The sequence below is a fragment of the Tachyglossus aculeatus genome, chromosome X5 (genome assembly GCF_015852505.1).
Source record: "Tachyglossus aculeatus isolate mTacAcu1 chromosome X5, mTacAcu1.pri, whole genome shotgun sequence".
Taxonomy (NCBI): domain Eukaryota; kingdom Metazoa; phylum Chordata; class Mammalia; order Monotremata; family Tachyglossidae; genus Tachyglossus; species Tachyglossus aculeatus.
The window spans coordinates 5,267,197-5,283,333 of NC_052097.1; the positions used below are offsets into that span (position 1 = coordinate 5,267,197).

Below are 16,137 nucleotides of genomic sequence, written 5' to 3' on the forward strand. Positions count from 1 at the left end.
TATTTCTTCACAATTTGGTAAATCCAACTAAGACAAAATGTCTAATTTCTCATTTTCAACATTATGCCTTAATAGCATCTTATACTTGTAGAGTACTTATTGAAATCTACTATGGGCATTTCACAGCTCATCTTCTCTCACAGCTCTTAGAAGCAGCGTAGCTCAGTGTAAAGAGCACGGGCTTTGGAGTCAGAGGTCATGGGTTCAAATTCCAGCTCCACCAATTGTCAGCTGTGTGACTTTGGGCAAGTCACTTAACTTCTCTGTGCCTTAGTTACCTCATCTGTAAAATGGGGATTAAAGACTGTGAGCCCCCCGTGGGACAACCTGATCACCTTGTAACCTCCCCAGCGCTTAGAACACTGCTTTGCACATAGTAAGCGCTTAATAAATGCCATCATTATTATTATTATTATCTTCCCCTTATTATTATACAGGTTAAAACAGGCCTTTATACTTAGCAGCTTTCCATCAATCAGTGGTATTTATTAAGTGGCTTCTTAATAAGGAGCGCGGTTCTGAGTGCGAGGGAGAGAAACAGTATGACCTCGTGAAAAGAGCCCAGGCCTGGAAGTCGGGAGACCTGGGTTCCAAACCCAGTTCCATTACTTGCCTGCTGTGTGACCTAGGCAAGTCACTTCACTTCTCTGGGCCTCATTTTCCTCATCTGCAAACTGCTCTCCCCTGTACTTATTGTCCTCCTAATCTTACATATTCTTGCTTCATCCCTCCTCCTGTGACTGTTGCTGACCTCTTCTCCCCAACCTTGTTCTTAGGGATTCCTAGAACCATGTCTATACCCTACCTGCAAATTTCTTTCCTAATGCACAGAAACTATAGTCTCTTTAGGTCTGAAAGTTTATTGTGGACAGGGAATGTGTCTATCAACTCTGTTATATTGTATTCTCCCAAGCACTTAGTGCAGTGCTCTGTGCAAAGTAAGCATCCAATAAACATGATCAATTGATTCAACAATGTTTTGCACCTATACCAGGTATTTTAGTAAATACTATTTTTACTACTATAGTCCTTGGGGCAAATGGAAATTCTTAAGCAGTGGGAAATGATCAGTGGTATTACTGTTTTTAGTGTGGGCAGAGTACTGTACTGAGACATTGGCAGAGTAAGATACAACAGAGTTGATAGACAGAATCCCTGCCCTCAAGGAGTTTTGAAGCTTAGAGTTGAATAACAGTGTGGTCTAGTGGATAGAGCACAGGCCTGGGAATCAGAAGGATCTGGGCTCTAATCCCACTCCGCCACTTGTCTGCTGAGTGACCCTGAGCAAGTCACTTGATTTCTCTGGGCCTCGGTGACCTCATCTGTGAAATGGGGATTAAGACCATGAGCCCGAGGCGGGACAGGGACTGTGACTAACCTGATTTGCTTGTATCCACCCCGGTGCTCAGTAAAGTGTCTCGCACATGTGAGCACTTCACAAATTCTTCTATTATTATATTATTAGAATCTAGTTGGAATCTAGATAGGGGAAACGACAGAGTATAAGGATAAGTATATGGTGGTGTGAGGATCAAAGTCCATAAGCAATGCAGAAGGGGGTGCTAATAAAATGGAGAGATGAAAGAATAGTCAGGAAAGACCCCTTGGAAAAGATGTGATTTTACTAAGACTCTGAAGATGGGCAGAGTAGTGAGTGGTCTGTTGGATTTTCATTCATTCATTCAATCGTATTTATTGAGCGCTTACTGTGTGCAGAGCACTGTACTAAGCACTAGGGAAGTACAAGTCAGCAACATATAGAGAAGGTCCCTACCCAACACCGGGCTCACAGTCTAGAAGTGGGAGGATGCGAGGGAAGAGAAAGCAGTCGATGGAGGTGGGGATCATTAAATCAAGGAGATATTTAATTTCTTCCACCTTTGGAAACAAGGTCCAGATCCACCAAATTGGAAAATGAAAGGTTTTTATCCCCTTTTTAATCATTTACCTAGTGCCGATCTCAAACAACGTTCCTGAGATGGGCTCCGGAGCGTCTGGTAAGCTACAAACACTGCTTACTTATCCAGGCCAAACTCGGGGAACTGCCGCTTCCTGGTTGCATTCGAAACGCTTCTTTTGCGTCAGCAAATTTCGTGCTTAGGCATTCCTATACTAAAATTTTTTAAAAAATACACCACTGGCCACCCAGATAAACCAAGAGGTGTGAGAATAAGCCACTGGGCATCCTATATCCCCAGAACTGCCTTCTCAAACTTTTATATTAATTGCCTAGAAAAAAATCAGTAGGAGGGTATGTGCTCATAAGACTAAAACACCAACTAATTGGCTTAATAATAATTATGATGGAATTTGGTCAGTGCTTACTATTTTTTAAGCATTGTACTAAGCACTGGGGCCCAGAATGAGCTTAAAGTCTACAGGGAAAGATAGGCAGTAATATGAATAAATAAGTTGTGGATATGTGCATTAGTGCTGTGGGTGGGATGAATATCAAGTGTCTAAAAGGTACAAATCCAAGTACATAAATGATGCAGAAGAGAGAGGGAGTTGAACAGAAGGCTTAATCAGGGAAGACCTCTTGGACATGTGACCTTAATAAGGCTTTGAAGGTGGAGAATAATAATAATGGTATTCATTAAGCACCTATTAATGAATCTTAATACGCATCTTAATGAATAATGGTATTAATTAAGCAACTATTATGTACCAAGCACTGAACATAGCGCTGCGGCAGAGACAAGATAAGAAGTTCCCTCATGGGGCTTGCAGTCTAAGAGGGAGGGAGAACAGGTATTGAATCCCCATTTTGCTGATGAGGAAACTGAAGCACAGAGAAGTGAAGTGACTTGCCCATGGTCGCACAACAGGCAAGTGGTGTTATTTATTATATATTTATGACATTCATATTAACAATGCTGGTATTTGTTAAGCGCTTACTAAGTGCCAAGCACTGTTCTAAGCACTGGGATAGATACAAGGACATCAGGTTGTTCCACGTGGGACTCACAGCCTTAATCCCCATTTTACAGATGAGGTGACTGAGGCACAGGGAAGTTAAGTGACTAGCCCAAGGTCACACAGCACACAAGTGGCAGAGCTGGGACTAGAACTTAGGTCCTTCTGACTTCTAGTCCTGTGCTCTATCAATTAGGCCAGACTGCTTCTCAGCATCCCCTCTTACACAGTTTGTGAGCCCTATGGAACTTTATGTGACCTGATTACCTTGAATCTAATCCCAATGCTTAGTGCAGTGCTTGACATATAGTAAGCACTTAACACACATCGATATTTTTTATGGCGTTCGTTAAATGCTTACTATGTTTCAAATGCTGTTCTAAGCACTGAGGAAGGTACAAATCAGTTAGGTCAGACACAGTCCCTGACCTACATGGGGCTCACAGTTTAAGTAGGAGGAAGGACAGGCATCTCCATTTTACAATTGAGGAAACTGAGGAACAGAGTGACTTATCCAAGGCCATAAAGCAAACAATTGGCGGAGCTAGGATTAGAACCCACATCTGGCTTCCAGGTCTGTGCTCTATCCACTAGGCCATGCTGCTTATTATTAGTATTATTAACAGTCAATCTAGCCAGAATGCAGAGCAACTTAACCCACAGAGCCCTCCTACACCAGTGTCAATTTCCATTTCAAATCATTAGTACTGCAACGGTCTAGGACCACTCTCAAAATCACCATAGCACAAAAGAATTGTTTGGATTTCATTTGGGGTTTGGGGGAAAAATGTCAAGGATTTTATTTAAAAAAAAAACCACCAAACTTTCCACTTTCTGTCCTTTTAACATATTATTCACGAGAAATCATGGCTTGAAACAATTAGCCCCTGCCAAATGAAGCCTCTTTTAGATGATGGGTTTGGTAAAAAAATAAAACAAAAAACACACTTTCATATACATGGAATTCCTACTGAAACCATACACTTTTTCATTCATCATTACTTTCAGTAGCGTTCAATGTAAAAGCATCACACAAAATCATCCTGAGAGGAATTTTGGCATTGACTTGCAATTGAATTCAAATTCAATCCAAACTGAGTTCTTGTGAAGCAATATCATGCCATCAAAAAGTGCACACACGAGGGGCTAAACAGATCCAGCCAACAGACCACACAGAAATAACATGGCACTATGCTCACAAACGTCATTTTCTACTTGCGTGAATTTCAAGAAGTCGATATAATGAAAAAGTGATCACACACCCAAGGAGGTTGCTACAAATTCTTATTATAATAATAATTAATTATTGTGGTATTTCTTAAGCGCTATGTGTCAAGCACTGTACTAAGCACTGAGGGAGGTACAACATAAGCAGGGGCTCACAGTCAAAACTGGAGGGAGAACAGGTCTTGGATCCCCATTTTGCAGATATGGGAACCGAGTGAGGCAGAGACAAATGAAGTGACTTCCCCAAGGTGTCACAGCAGGCTAGTGGAGGAGTCAGGATTAGAACCCAGGTCCTCTGACTCTCAGGTCTATGGTCTTTCGACTAGGCAATGCTGCCTTCATTATTATCATTTATCTAAAAGATTTATATTGCACTGCCTTTGACAATCACTTTCAAAGGTCCTCTAGACTGTAAGCACATTGCAGGCAGGGAACATGAATACCAATTGTTATACTGTACTCTCCCAAGCCCTTAGCACAGTGCTCTGCACCCAGTTAAGCGTTTGATAAATACAATGAATTGACTGATAAAGTTCAAGAGATGTTGGGTGTGCTCAAGATGCAGGAGGATTCCTGCCTGCTCTTGATCATGATCTTCTCTGTTTGGGAGTTTAGAAGGTCTAATATGTCTGTCTCTCCCTCTAGATTCTAAGCTCGCTGTGGGCAGGGAATGTGTCTAAAGTATTGTAATAATGGACTCTCCCCAGTGCTTAGTACTGTGCTCTGCACATAGTAAGCACTCAGTAAATACGACTGACTAATAATAGATCGGAATAGTTCTATGTTTGTCCCCTCCCCTAGCCTGAAAGCTTGCTGTGGTCTGATTCCACTTTTTCCATGTACCTTCCCCAGGAAAACTTGAACACATCTAGAACTGAAGCAATAGAATGGCATTTGTTAAGTGCTTACTATGTGCCAGACAACACTGAGGTAGGTATAAGCTAATCAGGTTGGACACAGTCCATGTTCCACATGGGACTCAAAGACATAATCCGTATTTCAGGGATGAAGAACTGAGGCCCAGGGAAGCGACTTGTCCAAGGTAACAGCAGAAACAATGCAGAGCCAGGATTAGAACCCAAATCCTTCTGATTTCCAGGCCCACACTCTATTCACTAGGCCATGCTGTTTCTCTCGGTAACGTCTGAGAAATGTTTGTTGATGAGATGTTCTGCATAATGCTTTTAATCTTCACACCTCTCCCCCTACTGTCTTTGCTACTTACATTCAGGACTCCGGGAACAGCCACACGCTGAACTAGAATTTGTCCATGAAAAATGACGTGGCCTAGTGGAAAGGGCATGGGCCTGGGATCAGATGACCTGGTCACTAATCTGACTTAGCCACTTGCTGGCTTTGTGACCATGGGCAAGTCACTTCACTTCTCTGTTCTTCAGTTTCCTTGCCTGTAAAATGGGGATTCAATAAGTGTTCCACCTCCCACCTTTGATTCAGAGTCCTATAGGGCCAGGGACCATGCCCAAACTATTTTTTTTTAGTGGTATTTCTTAAGTGCTTACTATGTGCCAGAATGTTTTGAACTAAGCGCTGGGGTTGATAGAAGCTCAACAGGTTGGATGCAGTCCATGCCCCACACAGAGCTCAAAGCCTAAATCCCCATTGTACAGATGAGGTAACTAAGGCACAGAGAACTGAAATGAATTCCCCAAGGTCACACGGCAGACAAGTGGGCAAACTGGGATAAGAATTCAGGTCCGTCTAACTCCCAGGCCCGAGCTCTATCCACTAGACCATACTGCTTCTCTTTCCCAAGTGCTTAATACAGTGCTGGACACAGAGTAAGCTCTTGACAAACTCCACCATTATTATTACTGATACAAGTGAATCTTCTGAGAATTGATCATACGTGCAGCGAGTTTTTTTCCCAGTTCCACTAGGCGAGTAAGGAAAGAAGCCACTTATGTTTATCCCACAGCAACCAAGTCAGTGCCAAAGCCAACAAGAACGTTCACAGCCTCAAGCCCCATCTCCCCCAGAGCCCCTGTCCCCGGCTCAGTCAGTCTCCGGACAAGCTGCCTCTCCTGTGAAACTACACAGCCCCATCTGGGGAGAGGAATTACCTGAAGGCGTCATGGCTTTACAATCCTCCGTGGTCAGCCGGACACACTGTTCCTCTGTTTAAAAAAAGAGAGTCTGGGTTGCTAAATTTGGGAACCCTCACCTCTCATCCACCCCGCCACAAGAAGCGGCACGGCCTAGTGGAAAGACCCCAGGCATGGGAGTCAGAGGCCTTGGGTTCTAATCCCTGTTCCACTACAAACTGTGTCATCTCACTTCTCTGTACCTCAGTTCTCTCATCTGTAAAATGGTGATTTAATACCTGTTCACCTTTCTACTTCAACTGCAGCGTGGCTTAGTGGCTAGGGCACAGTCCTGAGAGTCCGACGGACCTGGGTTCTAATCCTGGCTCTGCCATATGTCTACTGTATGACCTTGGGCAAGTCACTTAACTTCTCTGGGCCTCAATTACCTCATCTGTAAAATGGGGTTTCAGAGTGTGAGCCCCATGTGGGACAGGGACTGTGTCCAAACCAATTATCTTGTATCTACACCAGTGCTTAATACAGTGCCTGGCACAGAGTAAGCACTTAACAAATACCCACAATTATTATTATTACTATTTTATAGAAGAAAACAGGCTGGAAGAAGGGGAAAAAAGTTACAGTCCAGGGAGGAGGAATTACACGTTTTAGGATACAGTAGATTTCTCAAGTGAAAAAAAAAGGAGGTTACTTGGACATTCCATTATGCATGCCTAGAGTTCTCAGAACCTTTCAAGTGACTTCTAAAGATGATCTGGGTGCAAGTGACAACAAACGAACCCGATCCGACCTGAGGAAAGGATATGAGCAGAGGATCGATCAGTTCTATTTATTGCGCACTTACTGTGTGCAAAGCACTGTACTAAGTGATTGGGAGAGTACAATATAACAGAATTAGCAGACTCGCTTCCTGTCCTTTAACAAGTTTATAGTCTAGAGGGTGGGAATGAGACACACAAAAAAAGGGGAGACTACCCTCCAGGCTGAAATGAGCTCTGGAAAATGGTCCTGTTCTTATTAATGATGATAACAATAATAGTGATAATAATGATAATAACTTATGTTAAGTGTTTACACTGTATTAAAAACTATGGTAGATACATGATAATCAGACGGGACATAGTTCCTGTCCCTCATGAGGCTCACAATCTAAAGAGGGGAGATAACAAGGAAATTATTCCCCATTTTACAGATGAGGTCACTGAGGCCCAGAGAAGTGCAGTAACTTGCCCAAGGTCACCCAGCAGACAAGTGGCAGAGTCAGGATTACAACCCGGGTCCTTCTGACTCCCAAGTCCGTGCTCTATCCATTAGGCCATGCATGATGAACCCAACAGCATCATGTTGGGATAGACTGGAGGCTGGGATGGGTTGTGAGAAAAAGACTATTTGAATTTCATTCGATTAAAAATAATCCTCATGTGTACACAATCAACAGTATTTACTGAGCGCTTACTATATGCAGAGCACTGAACTAAGCGCTCATTTATAGGACAGGTTATTTTCTGTAAGATAAGACAATGAGTTTTATGGGGAGAAAATACTTACGTAACTACAAAAACAGTCCATGAGAACCGCTCTCAAGGTTAGTTTCCTTACTTTACAGTGAGGGAGATGAAGGAGTTTCTTGTTGGGAATATGACAGGTGAGCTTTGGTTCTGATATTTCAGGAGGAAAAACCTGCCTGAAAGAATTAACTACAGTGCATTCAGTGAGTGCCTAAGTGCCCCTTGCATTCTCTTCTCCACCAGACATATATTCCCCCTGGGACAAGGAGTCCAACCAGCGAGCAGGGGGGCCGGGGAGGGAGGAGTGAATTGGGCAGGGTACTCACAGGGTGCAGACAAGTGAGACACATGTGAGACATGTGAGACACATGTGAGACATGTGAGACATTTACAGCCAGAGTGAATAATAATAATAATAATGATAACAATAATAATAATAATAATAATAATAATAATAATAATAATAGTATTTGTTAAGTGCTTCCTATGTGCCAGGCACTGTACTAACAGCTAGGGTGGACATAAGGAAATTGGGTTGAACACAGTCCCTGTCACACCTGGGGCTCACATTCTCAATCCCCATTATACAGATGAGGTAACTGAGGCCCAGAGAAGTGAGGTGACTTGCCCAAGGTCACACAGCAGACAAGTGGCAGGGCCAGGATTAGAGGTGTTTGTCAGTGGTGTGTCAAAGTGTCAGGGCCCTGGAGACAGTTGTCTGTCTCATTAGCTGCTTTACTCTTCGCTGCCCACGTTTGCCAGCTATTTTTCAGATTCCTGCAGGACCGGTCCCCACTTCAATCGATCATATCTATGGAGCACTTATGTGTGCAGAGCACTGTACTAGTTACTTGGGAGAGGACACTGTGGTCTGCTGTGTCATCTTGGGCAAGTCATTTCACTCATCTGGAAAATGGGGACTCAGACTGTGAGTCCCACATGGGACAACATGGGACAACCTACTAACCTTGTATCTACCCCAGCACTTAGAACAATGCTTGGCAGGCAGTAAGTGCATAACAAAGACCATTATTAGTATTATTCTCTGTGCCTCATTTCCCTCATGTGGAAAATAGGGATTAAGACTGTGAGCCCAATATGGGGCAGGGCCTGGGTCTAGGCCAATTACCTTCTATTTAAAACCCAGTGCTTAGTACAGTGACTGGCACAGAGTAACTGCTTAACAAATACTGCAATTACTATTACTACTATATTATTATTATTATTATTATTATTATAATACCACTGCACAGGACTGGGTTGGGGATGGGGAGAGGCCAGGGTGTTAGGGTGAGAAAATAACAACATGAGGGTTTGTGATCTGGGGCCTTTGTAAGCAAGTTCCTCATTGAATTATACTCTTGTTTCACTTCAACAGGCTCCCTGAGGAGGTGGGAGGTTTCACTACTCCAGAATGGCATCATTGACCTACCTGTAGACTTGTTAGATGCTCGCCTTCGGATTTCAGTCACCATCAGGCGTGAGACTTGGGTTGTAAACTGCAGAAGGTCGGAGAACTTTTCTGTCATTGAACTCGGAGGAGCATTTCCAAAAACCTGGGGATAAAACATAACGTTGAATAGGATGATTCTCGCCTTTCACGTTTCAGCTGGACCTCCGGTCGCTACTTACTATGGGGAATTTTAACATTTGAAAACAAAGAAGCCCCCAATTTTAAATCTAACTTGCTTCAATCAGAACTGTTTTTCCAAGATATCGTTTCATCAGGTTAAATTTCAGATGTCAACAACCAGAGAGCAGCAAGCAGCACTGCTAGACCTGAAATGTGCTTCTACTTTGATAGTGATTCATTAACCAACTTTAAGCATAAAAAACATGTGATCGTTCATTAAAGAAGTCTGATGCCAACAGTTCAGTGGAATCCAAAGCGGTCAGGGAAATTCAAAGGAAGGGAGTGAAACAGTAAAAGACAAGACTACTAGAAAACCTTTCATTTATCTTGGACAGAAACATTTATTGAGACAGGATTCCTAATGTCCAACTGCCTGGGCACCTTATGAACAAAGACTCTTTTATTTTAAAAGTTATTTTACATAGGATGTTGAGCTTTGCTGATACTTTTAATATCCAGAAATGGATACTAGATCTCCCCACTCCAGTCCACATTTCTCTCTGCTGCCCAGATCACTTTTCTACAAAAACTTTCAGGACATGTCACTCCACTCCTAAAAAGACTCCAGTGGTTGTCCATCCACCTCCAAATCAAACAAAAACTCCTCACCATTGCCTTTAAAGCACTCCATCACTTTACCCCCTCCTACCTCACTTCTCTCCTTCTACAACCCAGCCTGTATGCTTCGCTCCTCTGGTTCTAGCCTTCTCTCTGTGCCTCAATCTCACCTGTCTCACCGCTGACCCCTAGCCCACATCCTGCCGCTGGCCTGGAACACCCTCCCTCCTCAAATCCAACAGATAATTACTCTCCCCCTCTTCAAAGCCTTATTGAAGGCACATCTCCTCCAAGAAGCCTTCCCAGAGCAAGCCCCACTTTTCCTCATCACCCACTCACTTCTGCAGCTGCCCTGACTTGCTCCCTTAGTTCTTCCCCCCTCCAAGCCCCACAGCCCTTACATACATATCTGTAATTTTACTTATTTTTATTGATGTCTTTCTCCCCTCCTCTAGACTGTAAGCCCACTGTGGGCAGGGAATGTCATTGTTTATTGTTGCATTGTAATTTCCCACGTGCTTAGTTCAGTGCTTTGCACACAGTAAGTGCTCAATAAATACGACTGACTGACTGACTGAATGAATGAAGAGGGGTTCAGACCCCAAGACTACAGGTAGGGCCAGGGCGGGTGTGATCTTTGAGGAGGTGATATTCACCCCACCCCAACCCCATAGCACTTATGTATCTGTAATCATCTACTATAAATGATTTATTTAAATTATTATCTCTCTCCTCCTGTAGACTTTAAGTTCATTGTGGGCAGAAAATGGATCATTCTTCTACAAAAATGTTCAGTCCATGTTTCCCCACTCCCTAAGAACCTCCAGTGGTGGCCCATCCACCTCTGGATCAAACAGAAACTCCTTATAATCGGCTCTAAACCACATAATCACCTTGCCCCCTCCTACCTTACCTCACTGCCCTCTTACTACATTTCCAGCCTGCAAACTTTGCTTCTCTAATGCCAATCTACTCACTGTATACCTCAATATCGTCTATCTCACCGCCAACCTCTCGCCCACATCCTGCTGGCCTGGGATGCCCTCCCTCTTCATATATCTGACAGATGATCACTCTCCCTACCTTCAAGGCCTTACTGAAAGCACATCTCCACTAAGAGGGATTCCCTGACTACACCCTCCTTTCCTCTTCTACTCCCTTCTGCTCCACCCTGGAACCTGGATTTGCTTTTTATTCACCCCTCCCTCACACCCACAGCATTTATGTTCATATCCATATTTTTTTTTCTATTAATGTCTGTGTCCCCCTCTAGACTGTAAGCTCATTTTGGGCAGGGAATGTGTCTACCAACTCTGTTATACTGTACTCTCCCAAGTACTTAGTAGAGTGCTCTGCACATAGGGACAGGAACTGTGACCAAACTGATTATTTTGTATTTATCCCAGCACTTAGTTCAATAATAATAACAATAATAATAATGGCATTTATTAAGTGCTTACTATGTGCAAAGCACTGTTCTAAGCTCTAGGGTGGTTACAAGGTGATCAGGTTGTCCCATGTGGGGTACATATTATGTGTTTAAATGCAACACATTTTTTGTTATTATTATTATGATTATTATATGGCAGATATAGGATTAGAACCCAGATCTCCTGACTGACAGACCCATGCTCATTCCACTAGGCCACACTGCTTCTCTATCTTATTTATGGACTTTGGGTGGAGCAAGTGTTTTGGCTGATCCTGGCAATACACATTTTCTGTTGTGCCTATTTAACCATCTATCCTGGGTAGGTGCCAAAGCTGTTGCCCTGGAGCCCATTAACAAGTGAACACAGACAAATGAAAGAGAGCAAGGAAAGGGCTTCTTTTCCACAAATTTAGCCCACTTTACCTGATACTGTATTTATCTATTTGATATTGGATTATGTGATATTGGATTGCGCTTGGATCGGTACCCTTTGGGCATTTAATAGACGCTAGACTGCGAGCCCGCTGTTGGGTAGGGACAGTCTTTATATGTTGCCAACTTGTACTTTCATTCATTCATTCAATTGTATTTATTGAGCGCTTACTGTGTGCACAGCACTGTACTAAGTGCTTGGGAAGTACAAGTTGGCAACATATAGAGACAGTCCCTACCCAACAGCGGGCTCACAGTCTACTTCCCAAGCACTTAATACAGTGCTCTGCACACAATAAGCACTCAATAAATACGATTTAATTTAGTATTCACCCCATCCTCAGCCCCACATAATTTATGTACACATCTATAAATTATTTATTTGTATTAATGTCCATGCAGGGAATGTCTACCAACTGTATTGTATGGTCCTCTCCCAAGTGCTTAGTACAATGTTCTGCAGACAGTAAGCGCCAAATACCACTGATTGACTGATTGATTGTTAGATCTTCTGAACCATTTTGTTTTAGCAAAGCTCCATGACCTTTTGTTAGACTTTAATATTTACAAGAATCACCTGTGGCAGCCAAATATATAGGGAGATGAATTAATTTTTTTAAGCACTACGCTAAGACCACTCTACTTTTCTGTTTAAAAACAGATGTTAGCCAATGGCACTTAAAATTCTTCAGATAGAAGATTCTGTAATCTCAGTCCCATGTTCCTCACTTAGAAAACATGAACGCATGTTTACTGTTAATTTCTAGGTATTGACTTCTCTGTGATCACAGGCTTTGAAAACTTCTTTTGGAAAATACACAGAAAAAAAAATCAGAATTGATCCTTTACCTTTGTGTTTCACTGAAATAAGTGTGCTTCTTTACGAATAATATTATTAGAATTATATTGGGGGTGGGGTGGGGTGTGTGTGTGTGTGTGTGTGTGTGTGTGTGTGTGTGTGAGAGAGAGAGAGAGAGAGAGAGAGAGAGAAACCATTTGATTTATTGCACTTGAATTTGTGCCCTTTAGGCATTTTGTAATTGCCCCACCCTCAGCCCCACAGCACTTATGTTCATATCTATAAATTATTTATATTAATATCTATCTCCCCCTCTACACTGTAAGCTCACTGTGGGCAGGGAATGGATCTACTGACTCTGTCGTATTTTAGTCTCCCAAAGCGCTTAGTAAAGTGTTCTGCATGCAATAAGCTCTCAAGAAATACCATTGATTGACTGATTATTGGGGTGGTCCAATTACATTCTGTGGTGAGAAGAGTTCAGAGCAAACATCAGAAGTAAATGTTTGGTTCCCTGAGCCAAGGGGTTCAAAGTCTGTTGCTGGACTAGTAAGGTAATTCCAGAGGTAAGCATGAGATGTATGGGAGAGTCCTGGGGTTCACAAAGCCCACAAAGTTTCTTCTTCAAAATCAGTAATCAAAGCTGAACAGTAAACAACACTCTCATTTAACAAGGCAACGTGGGACATTTCCCTTCTCTTATCCCCTTCTGGAAAGTTTGTGGTCGATGCATTTTGCTAGAGGTTCTACACCCAAATGTCTGCCATCTCAGTTCAGCGAGGAAACGTCAGACCTCAGATTAGCAAAGTGGAAACACCGCAGGCTGACAAGCAAAAATGAACAGATATGCAACAAGCAGATCCAACGTCCAGCCTACTGAACTGAAACTACTGCTTTTGGAAACAATTGCAGCACCTGATGTGTCACTTTGAGGGGACAAATCTCCAGGTGAATGCCCAACGGTCATCACCAAACATCAACTATTGAAGTGCTTGGGTGTCGCAACATTTTAATCTCTACAGGCTTGAAGTTGAAGTTCAATGACACTATAGTGACATAATTCCAGTGATGGAGATGCTGTTAAGGTTCTGAGGAGTGAAACCCCATTCATCTATATTTTTATCCCCTTAATTTTTAAAGGGAAATAAAATTGCCATTAATAGTTCACAAATTATTTGTAACTAATTTTTTTCTCTTTCTTCCTCGCTAGATGTAAACCCCTTGTAGGCAGGGCATTGTTGCCTTCTATCATACTCTTCCATGCCCTTAGAATGCAGCTCAGCACATAGTGGGTACCCAATAAAAACTACTGGTTGGTTTCTGGAAAAATTATTTTGGTAATCTGATTATTACCAAATAACAGATAATAACAGGAGATAATAATAATAATAGTAATAATAATAATAGGTGATAGTAATAATAGGAGAAGCAGCATGGCTCAGTGGAAAGAGCGCGGGCTTGGGAGTCAGAGGTTATGGTTAGAATCCCGGCTCCGCCACTTGTCAGCTGTGTGACTTTGGGCAAGTCACTTCACTTCTCTGTGCCTCAGTGACCTCATCTGTAAAATGGGGATTAAGACTGTGAGCCCCACGTGGGACAACCTAATTACCTTGTACCTAACCCAGCGCTTAGAACACTGCTTGGCACATAGTAAGCGCTTAAATGCCATCATCATCATTATATTTGAGGGGACTTCCTTTAAAACATGTCCAAGTTTCCCACCACTCTAGTTCAACCCTTATACAATTCATCCTACCCTCAATCTCACAGCTGATACTATCTCCCAATGACCTGACCATAGCCAACTAAAGCACCTCTCTCCTGCCACCTTAAACCACCAATAATCCCTGCTTTGCCCATCAGTCATTTCTCTTTTCCTACCTAGTGCTTCCTTCATCTCCAACAGAACCTCTGGCCCTAAGGGCGGATATGAGCGACCAAGTTCCCTCAGGGATTCTCTCAGGGATGGGAAAAATGATCTATGTGATACCTAAAACACCAGGTTACTTAAACTCTGTAAGAATAAACCTAATACTTCTCTCCATAAATACCTTGAGGTCCTAATTGGCAAAGTGGCTGAGGGAAAAGAACTCAGGCTTGGGAATCAGGACTTTTTTTAAAAAAATGATATTTGTTAAGTGCTTATTATGTGCTACGCACTGTACTAAGAGCTGGGGTAGATACAAGCTAATCAGGTTGGATGCAGTCCATGCCCACAAGGGGCTCCCAGTCTTCACTTCTGCAACACTACCTCATCTGCAAAATGGGGATGAAGTGCCTCAACCCATCACTAAATCCTGTAAGCTCCACCTTACAACATTGCTAAAATCCACCCTTTCTACTCCAAACTGCTACCTAACGCACTCATCCTATTCTGCCTGGATTATTGCATCAGCCTCCTTGCTGACCTCCCATCCTCCTGCCTCTCCCCTCTCCAGTCCATACTTCACTCTGTTGCCCAGATCATTTTTCTACAGAAACATTCAGGACATGTCACCCCATTCCTCAAAAAACTCCAGTGATTGCCCATCCACCACCTCAAACGAAAACTCCTCACCATTGGCTTTAAAGCACTCCACCACCTTGCCTCCTCACACCTCACCTCTCTACTCTTTTACTACAACCCAGCCTGCACACTTAGCTCCTCGAATACCATCCTTCTCACTGTTTCTCAATCTCACCTACCTCACCGCCAACCCCTGGCCCACATCCTGCCACTGGCCTGAAACACCCTCCCTTCTCAAATCCGACAGACAATTACTCTCCCAGCCCTTCAAAGCCTTATTGAAGGCACATCTCCTCCAGGAGGCCTTCCCTGACTAAAACTCCTTTCCTTTTCTCCCACTCCCTTCTGCATCACCCTGACTTGTTTCCTTTCTTCTTCCCCCGAACCAGCCCCACAGCACTTATGCACTTATCTGTAATTTATTTATATTAATGTCTGTCTCCCCCGCTCCAGACTGTAAGCTTGTTGTGGGCACGGAATGTGTCTGTTTACTGTGGTACTGTACCCTCCCAAGTACTTAATACAGTACTCTGTACACAGTAAGTGCTCAATAGGATTGAATACTCTCCCAAGCACTTAGCACAGTACTCTGACCACAGTAAGCATTCAACAAATACCACTGATTGACTGAACAGAATCAATGGAAGTCGTTAATGGAAAAGCAGCATGATCTAGTGGATAGAACACGGGCCTGGGGGTTACAGACCTGGCTTCTAATCCCCAGCTCTGCCACTTGTCTGCTGGGTCATCTTGGGCAAATCACTCAACTTCTCTGTACTTCAGTGACCTCATCTGTAAAATGGGATTAAGGCTGCGAGCCCCATGTGGGACATGGACTGTATCCAACCTGATTAGCTTGTATCTGCCCCAGCACTTAGTACAGTGCCTGACACATAGCAACTGCTTAAGAAATACCATTTAAAAAATAAATAAAAGCTATAAAGCCATGAGAGGAGAGAGCAGTTGAGGAAGCTTGTTGACTAAAAGGAAGAAAAAGAGGTTTAAGAAGTTGGAAGAGGTAATGTGGAGCGACCTGGGTCCAAATATTGAAGACTGTGGTTGG

At 43.0% G+C, this 16,137-nt stretch overlaps 1 protein-coding gene across 3 annotated transcripts in view; it reads right to left on the bottom strand.

The window, feature by feature from the left end:
* The window catches only part of WDFY3 (WD repeat and FYVE domain containing 3), a 226,385-nt gene that overhangs the window by 179,842 nt on the left and 30,406 nt on the right, over positions 1-16,137 (bottom strand). For 2 of the 3 annotated variants that reach the window (XM_038769261.1, XM_038769260.1), the window contains exon 3: positions 9,147-9,270. In XM_038769261.1, coding sequence (XP_038625189.1) covers positions 9,147-9,270 — 124 coding nt within the window. Of the gene's footprint in view, positions 1-6,224; positions 6,279-9,146; positions 9,271-16,137 lie in introns of all 3 variants that reach the window. The other variant, XM_038769259.1, reaches the window with a different exon arrangement.